Source organism: Hermetia illucens, chromosome 2 (genome assembly GCF_905115235.1).
Source record: "Hermetia illucens chromosome 2, iHerIll2.2.curated.20191125, whole genome shotgun sequence".
Lineage (NCBI taxonomy): Eukaryota > Metazoa > Arthropoda > Insecta > Diptera > Stratiomyidae > Hermetia > Hermetia illucens.
This window is the reverse complement of record NC_051850.1, coordinates 144,760,949-144,779,751: the sequence shown is the minus strand read 5'-3', so window position 1 is coordinate 144,779,751 and position 18,803 is coordinate 144,760,949. Positions and strand designations below refer to the sequence as shown.

General features: G+C 36.7%; 1 protein-coding gene across 6 annotated transcripts; it reads left to right on the top strand.

Annotated features, from left to right (window-relative positions):
• Positions 1–1,609: 1,609 nt before the first annotated feature.
• LOC119648018 (WD repeat domain phosphoinositide-interacting protein 2) lies at positions 1,610–17,323 on the top strand. 6 transcript variants are annotated; one of them, XR_005249002.1, is made up of 7 exons: positions 2,967–3,051; positions 8,210–8,381; positions 8,629–9,212; positions 9,269–9,421; positions 9,480–9,607; positions 16,006–16,137; positions 16,190–16,837. XR_005249002.1 is itself a non-coding variant. In XM_038049423.1 (7 exons), the coding sequence occupies exons 1-6, from the start codon at positions 3,014–3,016 to the stop codon at positions 16,071–16,073; spliced, it is 1,143 nt and encodes a 380-aa protein (XP_037905351.1). In that variant the 5' UTR covers positions 2,968–3,013; the 3' UTR covers positions 16,074–16,094; positions 16,190–16,837. The 6 variants fall into 6 exon arrangements, 4 of the variants coding, with proteins under 4 accessions (XP_037905352.1, XP_037905351.1, XP_037905354.1 ...); XR_005249003.1 differs by lacking the exons at positions 16,006–16,137; positions 16,190–16,837 and adding exons at positions 9,675–9,793; positions 16,936–17,323 and having other exon boundaries at positions 2,968–3,051; XM_038049423.1 differs by having other exon boundaries at positions 2,968–3,051; positions 16,006–16,094.
• The last annotated feature ends 1,480 nt before the right edge of the window (positions 17,324–18,803 follow it).

The following is an 18,803-nucleotide window of genomic DNA, read 5'->3' as shown; positions in this document are numbered from 1 at the left end:
TTTTACTGTTCCCACTTTCCCCCCGCCTGATGAACCATGTATGTCATAAGTGTCCTCAAAATTGACGAGACCAATAAAGTTGACTGCTATGACAATATAGTCATTAGCAGGCATGTTACAGGTCTTTACATCGAGAAGTTACCAGAAGACATCTTTCTCGGCATCGAAACGACCTGTTTTTGATGCATATATGGTAAAGAAGTGAATAGTGCAGTTGGCTGATATAATAGTGCTTTATGAGTCGGTCATCAAATCGTTCCATTGCTTTAATGGCATTCCTTCCATTACCAAAATAGAGAAGTTTATAGCCATTTCTATCGTGTTATTAATGTTAATGCGCCTTTTTTGAAGAGTTGTTGAGGGTTTCTCCGTCTTCCCAGTGAGGGTGCCATTATTTTGCGTACAGGCAGGTATTTGTTTTGCTCGGACTGATTTGAAGAACTCTTGCTCATTTCTCGACAGGACCGTGGTCCGTGCTGCCGCGCCGACTGAGGTGAACACAGTATCATTTCTCCGAGACCCTCAACACGGTCGTTTTTGTCTTTAACGACATTTAATGCGTTTTCTTGGTTGGTGTATCACCAAGAGAGATCAGGCAGGTTTCAGCCTAATAAGGTTTCCTACAAACATACCTGCAAAGAAGTAAAACGACCGACGAACTCTATCATCAGTGGTCAGTGCAAGGAGAGATACAATAGAAAACAGAAATTCCTAATTAATAGCAAAATACAAAATATACAGCAAATTACACACCAATGAATTGTTAGTTGATAAAGTAACAACAGAGAAGAATTTCAAGAGAAAATAGCCCCTTTTATAACTGCGTAAAATTATCAATAAAAAGAGAAAAGAAGACGAGTCAGCCTGCTGCAAATAGCAACCCATAATACTGAAATTCTAGAAAAATTGGAACCCAATCTCACTATATGCAGAACATAGATTAATACAAAAAAGACGGAACTAGAAGGTAAACGTGTAAAGATAGGGCAAAAATCCAGACGAGAGTTGAAATGAGAGCAGTTTCCTTCTAATGTGTAAACGTTTCCAAAATGTCACCTTTCCATCAGCCCAACCTACTATCAGTTAGTTTATTTGAGAATTTAGATAATTTTCATCAAGTCCATCAGCCATTGTGTTTACACTATCAGACTGATTGATGCCGTCTAAGACCGTTCATGGAGAGAAGATATGTTAGTTGTTAATCATAGTTTGAGTCCGATACTAACGCCGCTAAGATGGTCTAGTTGTTAGTGCATAAGACTTTTCTCCTACCTTATCTAAGAAAATATATCAAACAGCATGACCTATCTTCTATGGTCGCCAAGATTTTTTTCAATCTCTAATATAGTCATGGTCAATATGCTTATATTGTGTATAGTCCCATTCGTATGTGCAATTAATTATTATTAATTAATTTTCTGAGACAATTCTTCAATTAAATTATATTTACATTCTCTTGCAAACGTTAAAATTCTAATAATGATAACCGTGGAAATTTTAGAATTTTATTGTTCATAAAATACTGGTAATTTTCAATGTTCTCGTCAATCCCATTATTTCAGAAGAGTCAATGCCTTTTGACTAGCGACTAAACAGGCACGCGGTGAGTGTGTGCTGACCACTACCAGGTCTGTCTCTGGTCTCTGCCTACGCTTTGTTTTGCATGGACACAGCGTTCGAATAGTCGCAGTTTCGTGAGTTCTCCGTGCACAAGTTTCTTAATTTATAATATTTGCTTCGCGGTACTGATATTGAAGCGCTAACCAACCGTGTGTTTCTGCTTATTGCTGGGATAACGCAAATCACCTGCTTCTCGGCTTTGAAAAAGTGAAGACAAAAAGAGAACCTCTCTGGACGCAAGTCAAGTTTGTTTTGACGTTTATTGGTTGAACTGATAAACTGTCAACACGACGTCAGGGACGGGATCGAAAGAAAAGAATTGAAACGCCGTCTGCTTACATATTTTTGGCGTTTAAGTTCGGTGTTTGTTGGCTTTCCGCATTCCTGCTATCAGTCTGGAAAACAATAAAGATTTCGCGTGTAATTTGAGTAGGAGCCTGCGGGTCGACGACGTGCAATCCCCTCGCTGATTTTTGCTGTTTTGCTCAGTGGCTTGGCGAATGCATGTGAGCAAGTTAGGTTCAAGGAAACAACATTGAAGAACGCTTTCCATATAGAAGTAGTGCAAGTGAAAACAAAGCAAGATGAGTCTGCTGGGGCGGGCGGAAGCCGACGATTCAGATAAAATCGTTATTAATTTTAATCAAAACTTCACGTGAGTATATTTTGATTTAAAGGTTCTGATATTGAACGCACATTGCTATTTTATTTGCGCATTAATTTGCAATCGATTTGTGGAAAAAGTGGAATTCGGTCTAAAATTTACGGGTAACGTTCAAATTAACGGTGCACACGATTAATACGGTGCCGGCCACCCCAGTGTGGTTTTTGCTTCAAACAGTTACGTTAAACCTTTTCTGGTTTATTTGTTGTCTAACGCAGCCAGTGGACACATTTGATTTCATAGGTTAAATCTCCCCCAAAGAAGGATTTTCCTTCTAAGTTCGATGCCATCAAGTAAATAAAGTGAATTAGGAATCTGAACCAATAGTGTAAGATGCACAGAAGGAGCCTATACTGTTTCATTCGATTAGTTTCGTAATTTCCTGATATACGCTTTATGCTTTATTTGCTATTCAAAATCAAGTTAAGGAATTCAATCATTAACCGAGGTATTTGCCATACCTTATTTTTATATGCAAATATTTACTTCGATTAATATATTAAACGTTGAATATCATAGTAAATATTTCTCAGCTATCCTAAACCTTTCCGCATAGTCCTGAGTTGTGCTGAGGAGCAAAATCGTATAAATCTGGAAAGCAATGCATGTATTGCCATCTGCTAATTTGGTTTTTCCCAAAAGGCATATCATGGGTTTCTTTTTAGGCCGGCTGTCCACTGTCACTACAAAGCGGCCAAACCTAGCGAAAACGGGTTCTTTCGACTTCGCATGGGACGCAAGAACGACCTGAAATGTGGCAACTCTCAGTGAGTTTGTATTGTCCGTCAGTTTTCTTCCGTGTACTATGTCGAGGCAGGTTTAATTTTTCTGGGATTTTTATTTTGAAATTTGGTAACTGTTGACGAAAGTCAATCCTCCGATTTGAATGATTCTCACACATGTGCAAGACACTAGCAGTTAGCAGGATATATTCATTTAAAATGTGAACGCCTTACAATAATTTAGTTAAACGGCATCCATACCTATTTTTATGATAATGGCATATTCAAAAACAACAGTTTTTGAAGCAGCACTCTTTTATTAACTAATATAAAATCCATAATTTAAGAGATAGTAGAGTAGAGAGTAGACAAAATTGAAACTTTCTATAAAGACTTGTTCGGTGGAGATTTACGTTTTGATAGTATAGCGCAAATAGCGGGAAATAAACCATGATTTTATAAGAGGCTTCATGTAAAATTTTTGATACGAATTGAGGTCTACTGAAAATTTTTTATTTTATCCTAACAATATGGCTTAAAATATAATTGGAAAGGACAAACTAGGGTTTGGACTGAAACGTTGTGATAAAATCAAAAATAAATGCAGTAGGTCCGGTGGTTTTTTATTCACTTATAAAATGGAAAATTATATTTAGTTTTACTTTTATATTGAAATTATATAATCCCTATTTTTGCACCAAAAACAAATACCAATCTTTATGATATTGGGTTATTAAAATTGTCTATGAAATCGTAAATAGTTTCATTTAGCTTGCTCATAGCTTCTGGCAGACCCTGCCTGAGATGGAGCGATGACGACAGCTTTTAGGGATATCGAATTGGCGGACCTCGACGCAAAACCGGGGTGTCTGGAGTGCCTTATTAAGGCAGGCCTAGACCGGATACCGGTGTTGTGCCGTTGATGATGATGATGATATCCGGACCGATATCCGGTCTAGGATATCGGTTATTGTGCCGTAGATAATGATGATGATAGCTTCTGGATGAATATTAAGGTGGAGCTCACCGTATATGTTATACAACGTTTCGTATCTTAATCGCCATCTGCTATCCACTCTCTTTGGACCCAATATTCGTCTCAATGCCTTGATCTACCTCGAATTTGTCCTCTAGCTCAAACTTCGCTGCCGTAACACAGAACAGGCAGAATTAATGTTTTTATATCACCGATTTCGTTTTCCTGTATATCTTTTCTCAATTAACTTATAAATAAAACACGGCAATAGGCTTTATCGCAAGCATGATCTACCAAATTGCCTTCATTTGATAATTGTGATCGTTGTTAACAGTGATCTTAGATAGACAATGCAATTTGCTTGTTTGTAGTTTTATCCATGTAGTATTTTGCCTATTCTCTCCGTATTGTAAAATTTGAACCATGCCAAAACGTTTATATTGTTTGTTTAGGTTAATATCTGAAGTGTTTCTGAGTAGGGTGCCTCTTAAATAGCCAGCATTTTCCGCGCTGAGAGCGAACAATTTTTGAAGAAGCCTTGGTCAAGCTCAGAATCTGCCCTCCAGCTTCGCTCCTTGAACTTTTATTTTCATGTTCAATCTAATGAGACCGATCCATTTAGGCGAGATGTCTAACTCTGAGATTATCTGGTCGGTCATTGACTAGTTGGATTCCATTTCGTCAATCATGTTTTGGTGTAAAACTCCAGCTCTTTCAAATAATTTTTCGTATTTTGGACAAAATCATGTGTACAGATGTCATTAAAAACGTTTGTATTACTACTATTCCTGTTTGCTGTTCTGGTAACTTCGCTGAAATTAAATTCACCATGGCATATTTATTGTGGGTGTGGGGTGTCTGTGGCTGCCATGGTGATCTGATTCGGCATCCATATATCTCTCCGACGAGATAATGATCTCACCATGTTGAATGTGTTTCAATGAGAACATTGTCGATTTATTTGTATTCCATTTGAGGAAGATTTACGTATTTTTAGATGTGGGAATCGTGTTCATGCGACTATCAAATTCCTACTGTATGTAAACTTGACTAACCAGTGTCTTTAATTATTTGTTAAACCATGAGTGCCATTTCCTTCTGCAGGTTAATTCTTCGCAGTCACCTGAAACAATTTTCATGTCGTTAGAATGTATCGAGTCGCATATTGTTTCGAGATAGCTGTAAATTTTGCCTTTTACAAAGTTGTGCTTTTCCTCTGTTGGTATATACAATTTTAATTCTCCATGGCTATTGCTATCTCCCATCTTCAGAAGCAGTGATGTATTAACCTCCTTCAATATTTTGCTTTTTCGAATGATCCATAATCTTAGTCGAATTAGAGATCTCACCTTTGAGACTTCCAATTTTCTAGACAAACCCATGGCAGTCAAATATATGACGAGTTTTCATCACTTCATCTTCTAACCTTAGATATCAAAACGGATATATAGAATGCGCTAATCAGAAGATATAACAATATCTATATCTAAAGTATAAGTGCTGAAAAGCGGTAACAGTTAGAAAATACTACACCAGAAATATATCATTTAGATGCAAAACGTGTATTCGGTGTGATTTCAGACCTGTGTGTTGGCTCTAAATCGAATGATCGAATCGTGAAATAGCTGCAAACATTCTGATGGAAATATCAAATTTTCACATTTACAATGGACTAATTGTCCAAGTGCAAAACTTGCCTCAAAGAAAAAGAATTTACAAGTTCATTGTGAAAAGACAAAAAGCATATAAACATTAAAAAAAACTCCATATTCGCGATCATGCATAATTCATTCGCCACCATTAACGAAGCAATAATAAGTGGCCAGCCTAGGCTTATACAACTGACCCTCCAGGTTGGAGATTACTGTAGAGATGGCTACCTACCTGAAAAAAATATCCGCAAAACAAATACCAAAGGGTAAATCATTTAAAGTCCTAAATTTGTATAAAACAAAACTGATAATTACTAAGGGCAATAAAATCCTATATCATAAAATTGAAATAAAAACTCAATACAATTGCTCACAATGAAAATTCACGGGACCGGTCGTTTACACATGAAGCCATAATTGACTCTTATGGTTCTATGATGACACTATGGCCATACCGCCTGGACGCTTTGCTTGCAGATACTGTAGCGTACGAATAGTGGACTTTCAAATTGACCGTTTCGCAATTGGGAGTGAGCGGCCAGCTCTAACAATAAATCAACTAAACAGCGAATGCAAAGCAGGTAGTTGTAAATCGTTTCTTCTGTTAAACTGGTTAAGAAAATATCAAGTAAACTACCTGTTTTTCTCATTTTCAGGGCACAGTACATCTTATAAGTAGTACCCACACTTAATGGATCGAACTTGCGAATGTATTGTGGAAGATTATCCGTACACATCATAGGCACTAAACCACATGTAGATACTGTTAGATGTTGACGGCTTATGAAGTGTACAGATTCGCAAGTCGGGTCCATCTGCCTGTTAAGATATACTGTCCAGCAGGGTTAGAAGATTTTCATAGGAAAAGACCTCTTATATATTTGAAACGGGTACATAGGTGAAATTTTGAGTATGAATCCTCTGGTATGTTATTATTATCAGCTGTTTGCGTTGGCTTATTATCGCCAATTCTGAGAGTAAAGGGAATCCAAGTAAAAAGAAACCTTCATATAAGCGCGGTAATACGTGTATAAAAATCTTTACGTTGCAATTTATAGGCGTTTGAAAGGATAAAAAATGCAGAGCGAGCATAACCTATGTGAATTATGGAGAAATCTACGCATGGTTTAGCATCATATTTAACAAAACACACTGTATGAGCAGTTTCAGTTGGGTTATCAAGACATTGTTCTCCTGATTGTGTGATAAGTTGAGAGAACATAAATTGTGGTTTCGTTAAAAAAAAAAGACGAAGTTCCAGATACCGTCTCATCTTCGTCCTGGGCAAAGCGAGGCAGCGAGACCTTGGCAACTATATGGTGGTTATTCTTTTCAAGGTTTTGTGTGAAATAAAAGTTATTTCAACATTTTTTTCAGATAAAATTAACGGCGGTTTGACCCAGCTATATTCATTTTCCATCAACAACTGGTATTACTGATCAGCATCATTTGTGACGTGCTGAGAAGAAACGAATCCATTTGATAGGGGTGCTCAGAGGTGGCGGTGAGGAAGATGGGGCGGCAACCGTGTCGACCAAACCAAAACCAAGTGGCCGAAGAGAACCTCCATAGTGATGGCATCGGGAGGCGCTGTACTCACTTTGTCTTGCCGGCCGTGATGCAGTAGGCGAATGCTCCAAAGGCCTAATCAGGGCGATCAGACCCGAGTCTGCAGGGGGACTCATCTGAAGTGGCAAATTGGTCACGAAACCTTACCAGGGGTATACTGGTACCATGGGAACCGGGATAGCTCCTGGACTCTCATACTTCGGGTGAATTCCCGTTGTATGTGAGTCGGTTATTTCCGGTAGGCCCCCTTGTGGCAGTTTCATGGGGGTTGTGGTTATGCTCAAGCGAGAAGAGACGTTCGGGCCTCGGCGTGGTGTTGCGTTTCAACACGGGTGCCGTACTCCTTAGTTCGGTAGAGATTTATGTAGGTTTGCATCCACCAGTATGAATGCTAAGCCATGCACTTGGTATAGACTGGTACCGTTGTTGCTTGTCTCAGCGGGGCTTTGATTGTGGTCACAAAATCAATCCGTGTCCTAAGAAGACCATGGGATTAATTCTTCCAGACAGGTGCTCACGTAAAACCCTCAAGGACTTAACTATCCATTTGATAGAAAGCTTTCTGATACTGTAATAAGGAATCAAAGGGACATTAGCCGGCATTTTTATCATAGCTTCATATTCATAAAATCCTCCTGTTCGTAAAAGTCAAATAATGGAATAAAAAATACTTTCCTATAGTAAAGTTATTGTGACACTAAAAATGTACAAGCCTCGGATTTCTGCTATAATTACGAAAACCACGGGTTTAGTTTAGTATAACTTTTGCAATGTCTAGGCCTTGCATTTCTGGAAATCTAGCACTTTTAAAAAAGGAAGTGAAGGGAGGGAATTGATAAAAACGTCAGGAAATTCTCAAAAAAAAACAATGATTCTTCTAGGTGCATTTTTTTAAAGATTATTTTTTTATGGTTTTTGGTTGATGAGTCTAGTGTCTTTTTTCATAATTTTTTGTGCATTTTTAAACGCTTTTAGCAATTATTTCACAATTGGTTTTCCATTTCAGATCACTTGCCGTTGGATTGACAACCGGATATAGTTTATATAGCTTAGGAAATATTGATACTAGTCTCGAAAGGATTTACACAAATGATGGCGAACCAATTAAATTGATAGAAAGATTATTTGAAAGCTCATTAGTAGCAGTTGTTACGGCGACATCTCCGCGAAAACTGAAGGTAATAATTTGATCATTTTATAAGGTTTCACAGTGCCTTGTTTAATGTTCGACTGAAAATTCTGTTTATTTGATTTATTGAATATTTCGTTTTAGCTTAATCTGAATTCTATTCAAAGTGAATGATCTCATTCGAAAAAGGTTCTGAATTGAGCCTAAATGTTACTGTTCAATAAATTTAATAAACAGTACGACTGAAATTTTCAATTAAAGTTTCAATTATAACTAGTCATTATCTTTGCTTTCAGGTGTGCCATTTCAAACGACAAAGTGAGATATGCAATTACTCGTACTCAAATACAATATTAGCGATCAAATTGAATCGTGATCGCCTAGTAGTATGTTTAGAAGAGAGCCTTTACATTCATAATATTCAAGATATGAAAGTTGTACACACAATTCGTGATACCCCAACAAACCCCTCTGGTCTTTGCGCTCTGTCTTCTTCATCCGATCATTGTTATTTAGCGTATCCTGGAAGTGTGGCATCTGGAGAAGTACAAATTTTTGATGCAATCAACTTGCAAGCGAAAACGATGATTGAAGCACACAATTCATCACTATATGCGATTGCATTCAATTCGTCTGGAACACAAATAGCTACGGCTAGTGAGAAGGGAACAGTGATTCGTGTATTTTCAACGATAGACGGAAAGAAATTATATGAATTTAGGCGAGGCATGAAGCGTTGCGTTAAGATCGCATCACTGTCATTTAGTACATGCTCAGATTATTTAGTTTGCAGTTCAAATACTGAAACGGTTCACATATTTAAGCTAGATAAAGCCAGTATGGAACCAGAGACTAGCAAATCTCCGGACGATTGGAGTGGGTAAGTGTATCGTTTTTCTCTGTTAGGTGCGAACAATAATTTGCTTGCTTAAATAGGTACTTTAGTTTAATTTCGCAAACTGCCAGAAGCTATTTGCCAACACAAGTAACAGACGTTTTCACTCAAGGGCGTGCTTTTGCTTCGGTGGTTCTTCCCGAGGCAAATGTTAAGCGAATTTGTGCAATAACAACCATTCAAAAATCATTAAGGTAATGTGCCACGATCAAGAAACATTTGACCATAGATCTAAAGTATACTTCATTTCAGACTTTTAATTGCATCAATGGATGGACACCTATATGTTTACTCAATAGCACCAGTCGAAGGTGGTGAATGCCAACTAGTAAAGAAGCATAATCTGCGAACTGCCGAATCATTACCAATTTCAGTTCGCGGTGAGTATTCCTTGTGGATATTTGTAAATTTGTTTTGTATTAAAATCTGTAATCGTTTTTTGTGCAGATTTTTCCTAAGTATTGTAAGAAAGAAAACTTTGTGAGCGCTTCAAGCATTTTTTGACGATGACCATTACACTCTTTGTTGTCATCATCCTGTTTCTATTGGAACAAAACCATACATCGGTAGGGTAAAATATTTTATCTTCCTACACATGCATATCTACAATATTTGTAATACACAAAGAAAAATATGGAAGTGTTCCGCTTAATTTCAGTTCAGTGCTACTCATTATGATTTGAAGCGAAAGTATTTCTTTCAGAATATTAATCTCTTGTACGGGATTAATATTATTTGGTTGTCGGTGTTGGTATTTGTGCTTAGGATGCAGATATAATGTTTGTTTGTTACTTTACTTGATACTAGGGTTGCGTCGCAAGTCCCCCATATCAGTTCATGACTAGGTTATCTTTAGCGGTATTTCTTACAATTAATGGGGAATTAATGGAACCCAATTATGTTATTTGCTTCCCTAACAGTTACTGAAAAAGTATTCTGCGATGTTGTTAACTATCTGTCTTAACTTCGCAGTCAGACTTTTAACATGATGCTTTGTGACTGAGTTTGCAAGGTGTGACATAGGATCTTATTGTTTATGCAATTTGTATGTCCCTTATTCACTCAACATACTCAGAGCCTCTTTTTTGTTCTTGTTATTTTTCTCCATTTCATTTCCAATGCTGGCTTCAGTTTCGTTATCATCACACTTAATACCATACAAGTAAAAGTCTGAAGCCCCGACTATTTATCGCGGTAAGCAAACAGAAAGAGGATACTGAAAATGATCAGTGCGAATCTGATTAATTGTTTCTAACAGAAACTTTTGAACTAAATCATTATCAACGAGGTAACAACCGGTATCCGGTCTAGCCATGCCTTAGTAAGAAACCCCAGACATCCCGTTTTTGTGTTGACCAATTCGAAATCCCTAAAAGATGTCCTTATCTAAGCTATCGTCATTTGAGGCAGCGTCTGCAACGTCTTCTCTTTCTTCCATGGATATTGCCCTTATATACTTTCCGGGTTGGATAGTCTTCACCCATAAGGATTAAGTGACCCGCGCACCACAACTTATTGAGTCGGATTTTATCATGATATCGCTCATAAATTGCATCGTTATATAGGCTATGGAATCATCCATCCACATTTAGGAGGTCAAAAATTGTTCGGAAGATTCCTCTTAAGAGTTCACAATTTTTCTTGCTAGCTACTGCTTGTTTGGTACAGTAAGATTTTTGACTCTATGGTGAGGAGTTTCAAGCGAAAAAGTTTTTGTAAGCGGAGGTCTTTGCGAGTGCCCGCGTTCTTTGAGAACGCAGCATTCTTCCGTTCTATTCCTAGCTTACATTCATCACCGTGCTAGTCGTTGCAAATTTTTTTGAAACTGGGACCAAATGTGTTTGCGTCCTTTTCAATGATAATGTAAACTTAAATTAATTTGATTTAACACCGCTATTTGCACTGTGGAGCTGTGGTGAATTTCAGGTAGTCTAGCTTTTTTAAAGCCTCTCCTTTTCCATCGCTAGTTATCCATCGCTTCCCATACCTTCTGAGGTTTTGAGATTTCTTGCATAACCTTCACATAAGGCGGATCTCCACTCCTTTAATATCTCGCTGAATTTTCTAGAAAGGTTCGTTAGAGAATTACTTCGGTAGGAACTGCTTCCTGGCACTCGAGTCCTGTTATCAAGTTTTGTAACTAAATATTCGCTTTGCTGTTATATAATTTTGGTGTCTGCGCCAATTTTCATTACTCCAGAGTGCCTGGTGCTGTACTGAGCCTAACTTCGTCGTCGACGCGGAAGCATAATCAGGAGATCGTCATGATTTTCATCCCCAGTCACAATGCGATGCCGAAATCTCTTTTGTCTTTGGCCTTGTAGTAACTTTTCAGAAACAAAAAAACTTTGTTCAATATTTTTCGACTTCAACTCGTATGTTATCCAATCTTTTAATTCCGAATCAGTCCAGTGGCTCTGGGGCGTTTTGAAATATCTACTCTGCCTCTTTGCATTTTCTTTCATCCCTTTGTCGGTTTTCGATATCAAAATTATTGGAACCATTTACTGTATGTTCTTTCTGTAATGATTTTTTCTATTAAAGAAGGTAATTCAAACCTCTCGCTAATGAGAAAATTTGGCTCATAAGCTGACAGTTTCAATCAGTAACTTTATAATGCAGCAGAAATAGTGCCATTGAAGGCATCTATTCGAAAACAACGGAAACACAACCGTACACCTACTGTCTAACTCATGCTTACTTCGGAACATAAAAGAGTAATGATCAATTATGAGATTGCGATAGTCAAAAGACCATGTTGAGTGGCGAGAGACGACCAAGAGGGAAGCTATCCCAAAAACCTAAAAAGATGGTGAAATTGACCGTGAAGGTCCATCGAAGTGTTGTGCTAGCCAGGCTCGGGAATGTGGGAGCTTCCTTCTAGCACTTCGATCTTTCAAGTGTCATTTTACAAAAATCCACGTGTCCTTTCCGATGCGTGGGTGCGCACCAGATCCTGAAAATTTACAAATACGGGGATTCTCGGGAGCCTAACGAATGGCCAATACGCGAGCTGAAACTGAAACACGCGTGTATGAAGATAAAAATATAACGGTTCGACCGCGCTTGTGGCGCCGTAAAACTCCGGTCCTGAGTTCCCGAGTGCCGCGATCGAAAAGGAAGATCCACGATGGATCACATCCTCAACCGATGTTTCTCCTGGCTGGAATGTATTGTGGATATAGAATAAATGAAATCATATAGGTAAAAATAATGTAGGAGACAATAAATTTAATAATCAACTAACAATACAATGAAACTAAAAAGAATAAAAAAGAAATCAAAATGAAATTTAGTAAAATAAAATGACATTCGGTAACCACATCCAGTGTTCTCTTTGATGTCCGATGAATTCATTTTACACCTCTGTTTTCTCATCTTCTAAATAAACACAAAGATAGGTACTATTTACTTTTGTTAGGAATTTAAAGAAAAAAAATTAAGAATTCATAACAAATTCCCCAGTTTCAAAATTGTTTAAACTTTCAGTCAGCTTCTCTGTGTGGATATGATATAAACATTTCACAACCATATCAATTTTGTCCAGTTTTTGGAAAGTATGTTGAATTTTAGACTATCCAATTTTTCCGGCACATGGGACACTGCTGACTATTGGGCTGAAAATCTATCATGTTTAAAGACTAACACAAGCCTTGGACTAGAAGTGTCCTCGAAAGCGAAAAAATATTCTGCGATGAAGAGAAGCACTCGGAATAGTTTACACGTCCGTCTCCAACAAATCACTTCTTCTGCTCCACCATCGAAGCACAATTCTTTTCTTCCCAAAATATTCTCCCACTGAACCAAATACAAAACTCTCAATCTCAAACAAAATATTCTTCCTCCAGTCGAGATAATTGAGCTCCACTCACTTTTAAAGATACCAACGATCTATTTCAGTCAGCTTATCAGCTGTCCCGCTAATCCTGATTCCTCTGAACTTTCAAATCCACGTCGGCTCAGCAGCGCAGATTCATCAATTGCCTACCTGCATTCAATAATATGCAATATGGGCAAGTATTTGAGGGTTAATGAACGATTGGCCCGGTCAATTTCTGCTTGCACCATTTAAAAATTACTTCTTGAATTTAGGGGATCATTTGGCCCTAATTGATGAGGAAACAAGAAATATTGATGGCAGCAGACAGGAGGTAGGCCCTGACTTCGGTACGTCGCTTTTTTGGGAGTAACAAACTGCACGACTTTGATGCGAACAGGAAGCATCTGCAACATGCGATTGCGGTAGAGACATCCCGGACATAAGTTGTTGTGCCATTGATGGTGATAAGAGAAACGTACCGAGGCCTTTTATGTTAGGATTTTGTGTGAAACAAAACCTTACTAGAATCGTTTCAATATCTGTCTGTCCATCTATGTGTCGCAGTCGATTTACTCAGAAATGGATAAACCTATTCTCACGAAGTTTGGTGAGAACATGTAAACTGCGGATCCCTTTACATCCAAATAGCGTCATCATTTTGCATTCCGTTTAAGGGGAGCTCTGCATACATGCGAAAGGAGGATGTAAAATTTGGGGAGTTTTGAATGAAAGAGCTCGATCAGTGCTTCCTGAAAATGGTTTTATTTCTGATAGTGCGTGAAACATAGGAGAGTGAGAGCTCAAAATGTGTGTCCCGAAAAGTGCAACAGGACTCATTCTCAGATAAAATCCACGAAAAAAAATTGAAAAGTTGACAATGGTGTACCGATTCGGAGTCTAGGGCACAAAATACACCCCATTCCGATATCTGCTCAAATAAAGTTAAAAATAGCATATTAATGTATTTTAGAAATTTACTCGGAAACCCCCCTTAACTTTATTCTACAAGTACAAAATTTAGCGGTGTTATAAGTTATAATACACAAATTTGAAGGAAATCCAACTATTATTAACAATATCAGGTCAATATTCTGTATTTCATGTGGATTTATTGGACTGTAAAGCGCCATACAAGTCGCTTGTCCTCATTTTATATGAATCGACGTTAGCAACTCGGTAGCCAGATCTTCTGATTTTTTTTACAATATTGACCACATTTTCTCCCATAGATGTTCGGTTTAATTTTAGTCGTGCGATATCCTGGGTTATTTTAAAGTGCAAATCACTTGGTTCGTATTGGAATGTACAATCTTCCTGTATTTAATTCCTAGGTATAGAAGTAATATTAGTCACGGTATCGCTTCTCGCATCAAAAAAATAAGTAGAGAAAGGATAATTATCAATTCGATTGAGAAAAAAGGTTGGCTTCAAATCATTACGTTAGCACTACCGTGGTTGAGAATATGATTAAAATAGCACAAGGGTAAGCGGACATATTTGATGTTATCAGAAGCAAATAAATAAATGAACTTAAATTTCGCCCGACCGAAGCACTTTCAACGGATCCGTCTGCTTCCATGATGCACATTCATATACGAAAACCAGACACGCAACAGAAATCTCCTTGCTATCCATTTTTTCGATAATCTGTTAGTGCAATTTTTGTCAGAAACCATTTTGCGTATTGTATCCTTGTTTGAATTGAATATTGAGCGATAATCTAAACGCCTGTTACAGTTTTTCTGGAATTGTTTCTTCAGAAGTTCCTGGTGTCCTTTACAAGGAATTAATTCTTTCATATTCTTTAAAGACCCTAACGATTAGCGTATGGACAACCTTAATTTATGAAGCTATCTTGTGGGCAATTTTTCGAGCTTCGCATATTTAACATATTGAGTGCCAGCTGAATTGCGAAAATCCTAACGTAGCATCTATTAATCTACCTAATGATTGTCGTGATTCTCTTAAAAATACTTCCACAACTTCGGAAACGGAAGGCAACTCCATTAAATTTGAAATTTTCACCTGGACTGGGGAACTAAAATGCTACATTTCAGTTGGTTCAAAAGTTGAAAATGATAGAATAAAATAAAACACTTTGGCCGACATGTTTTTCATAGAATGTATTTCCTTATTTGCCAAGAACTAATTTATTACATTGAGAAATAGTTATAGATTTTAATCCCCTCTTTGGATTGGATTGGATTTTTTTGCACGCTACAGTATAAGTATGATGATAACGAAACAAGTACGATCGCATTAAAAAAAAATTACAGTAACAGAGAAGAGAGTTAAAAAAATAAATTTTAGTCAATAACGGAATAGTCTTCTATTGGTTTTTATTTACTAACATCCATATTGACTTATAAAGAAGGGGTTCTATGCTCCACAAAGAAATGAATATTTTAGGAGAGTTTGAGAAGTGAAATTTATGCTTGTTATATGGTAAGGCAGAATATACCATAACCATATCAAAATTCTGCCGAATAGGAAGATGATGTAGTGGTGAAGGACCATAGGAAAAGTATTTATGTCCCTACATCTGAGTGCATTCTAATGTTTGTCAACCATGGAGGCGAGATGCGAAGCATATATTATATCACCAGTGTCGTGTTTTTGTGAATTATCTTGATCATTATCCAGCAGGGTACGATTCTCCTCAAATTAAAAATTTTGACGTCAAAGTAGTGGGCATATGTTCTTCGTAGCAGTCTATTGAAATTGCCCTATTTTCAAGTAACATTTAGCATCGAAGTAGAAACTATGAAAGTGTAGTCAGATTATTTTTCACGATTCTCCCAATGTGTAAGAAGCAAACCTAATGCTTTCCATAATTCCACTTTCTTTCAGTCTAATAATTTCCTATTGTGTGTCAGATGTATCGTTCAATTCAATTGTTTCTATGTCAATTTAAAATTTGGCATACTGTTCAATTGAAAATTTATTCAACATTTTCAGCTGGAATATACACAGAAGAAGTAATTTTTGAAGGAACTTCTTTAACAGATTCGTGGATAGTAATCTAGTGATTGCATCAGTTTGCTAAAGTAAACACCATCATATAAATATCTAAACATATTAGCTTTTGTCGTTCGTATATAACTAAATTCGCCACATGTTTTCTATAATCACATATTTTTAGATGTTTGTAAGAGAAGTACACTGAAACAGCTCCGTCAAAATCGACAGAACTAAAAAATCTGTTGAAGACGCCGAAATTGGCGTAGCGAAGAGCTTCAACGATCATTTTCCGAGTCAAATACATTGGTAACATAAATCTGCAATGGGATCATTGCGGTTTGTTACAATCATGCCACGATACCATAAGCTATGTAGAAGGAGTTTTCATCGATTCTGACGAGTTTCTGTATTCACCTGTCACCGCCATCACAATCTCTTTGACCTTTTCCTTTTGCAGCAAAACAGACTGAAACCTAAATGTGTATTAATTAGCTTTTTATGTTTAAGTTCGCTTGAATGACATTTTTTTTATTCTCGATTGTGCATTATATTTTTAAGATACTGTTGTATGACTTGTGGGGGTTTAGGTGAGGTATTTCATCTGAATCTCGAGGCTCTGATACAAGAAAACAAATTGTTTGCCATAAGAGAAACCTGAAAAACAAGTTTAGATGTAATTATATGATAAGTTTTTTATACGCTTTTGAACATATTTCGCTTTTGAGACTGATGTTTTCTTGATTGAGACGTTGTTAAAATTGATGATAATTGGCTCAATCTAATTTATAGTACAAAATTTCGATCGTCCAATAAAGTTATTAAAACGGAATATGTACAATTTATTTAAGTGCTTTTTGAATATGTGCGTCATATTTGAAGCTTGCATTGTAATTGATATTCAATATTTTATAATCTATTTCTCTGTAGATCCACATAGTGGTGGTCCAAAGACGCCGTCACCTCCTTCTTCTGGTCAAAATGATGGGCCGGTACTGAAAGGCGACGATAGTCCATAATATTCATCATAGAGCAACGATAGAGTCTGTTGCATAATAAATAGTGTCTACATATTCGTTTGTTTTCTATTTCAATTTCCAAAACAATATCATCAGATTTTCTAACACGCAAACAAATTTCATAAAAAATAGTAAAAAATATTTAATTGTTCATTATAAGCTAAAAGTATCGAAAAACAATTCAATAATAAATTTACGATATCCAGTACATTTCACTGAAAAGACACTCATAGACATCAATCGACTTTTGGTCTAAATTAAGAATATAAAATGCAAACATATTCTCACCTACCTAATCAGAAAAGAGGCAGAATTCTATTTTTATTGAAGTTTAGATATACCTACAATATTATTGGTATAGTTTCATATCTGATCAAAAACATGAAATTATTTTTGGAGTAATGGACGTCGTAAAGGAGAGGAAATTTTAGAATTTTTTCGCAATACTTTTAAATTGTGATGGTGATTAAATTGTAAATGAATGACATAACTATTTTTGTTATTTCACATTTATCAACATTTCGAACTCGTAGATCTTTCTTGATGATATATTCTTTGTATAGTATATATTAACTATTATCTTAATAAAACTTATTTAAAAAAATAAATTTTTTTTAATTTTTAAAATCCTGAAACGAGTAGAGAAAAGCATTCCTTCTGATTTTCTAATGTGATCTAAAATACCTTTAACTGCATGCGTCACATTTTATAGTCATGAGCCCCCAACTTTCATCCCAATTGTTTTCGAGAAAAGTTCATATGGCAGACAGTAAACACAAACAGTAAAATTCTAATAAAGTTTTGCTTTTATATAAAACCTTAAAAAGGACGTGCTCTGCACTGAGAATGCCAATGAAAACTTTTATTTGAGAATTTGGAGTTTATCACTAAAAGACCTCTCAATTCGGGTCCTTATTGTCTTTGGTGCTGACCTGTTTAAGGGGGTCATCCCGCATGACGGCCGTTTTTTCCCGCTTTTTTTAAGGTTTTGTGTAAAACAAAACCTTATTAAAATCGATTCAATGTCTGTCTTGCTGTCTGTCACACGCATTTTTCTCCAAAACGGCTAAACCGATCCGAACGAAATTTGGTGGACAGATGGGAACTATGAAATCCCACGCATACAGTGAGTGGCATAAATTTAGATGGAGTTTAAAGGGCGGCTCCCCATACATGCAAAGGGGGGATTCAAAAATTTTTTCCACCGAATATAGGTGTAGGATGTCAAATGAAAGGTCTCGATTGGTACTTTCCGAAACTGACATTAGTTTTGGCATTAATTGCAAAGTGCGTGAGTAAGGAGTCAAAATGTACGCACTTGAAGTGAGACAGAACTCATTTTCGGAAACTACCTAACTTTCAAATCCGAAAAAAAATCAGGGTGGTGCGCCTAGATGAAATCTAGGCCTTAAAATATGTCCCATCCCGGTATCTGCTCAAATAAACTTACTAATAGTATATTACTACTTTTTAGAAATTTACTGAAAAACCCCCCTTAAATTCATCCTAGGACTTCCGAATTTTGTACCAGCATAGAGGACAATATTTCGTATATACGTGGTAAATTTCGTGGAAATCTGGCAATTAATGCCAAAGTTATAGCAGGTCAAACTTAGCAATTTCGGGCGAATTTACCGCTGCCAAAGCCATGCAAATCAGATGCTGACGTCATAATTACCCGGAATAATTGACATTCGCGTAGAATATTAAAGTCGCATTTATGAAAAATCTATTTATCTGCAGCCCTTTTTTGTGTAAAACACTTATGTGAAATCTAAT

What these genes read in the sequence shown, in the direction of transcription:
- LOC119648018 (XM_038049424.1), top strand. Translation starts at nt 2,205, where the DNA reads ATGAGTCTGCTGGGGCGGGCGGAAGCCGACGATTCAGATAAAATCGTT. An exon ending in CATCTCCGCGAAAACTGAAG is followed by an intron (nt 8,382 to 8,628) that starts GTAATAATTTGA and finishes CTTTGCTTTCAG; the next exon opens with GTGTGCCATTTCAAACGACA. An exon ending in ACCATTCAAAAATCATTAAG is followed by an intron (nt 9,422 to 9,479) that starts GTAATGTGCCAC and finishes ACTTCATTTCAG; the next exon opens with ACTTTTAATTGCATCAATGG.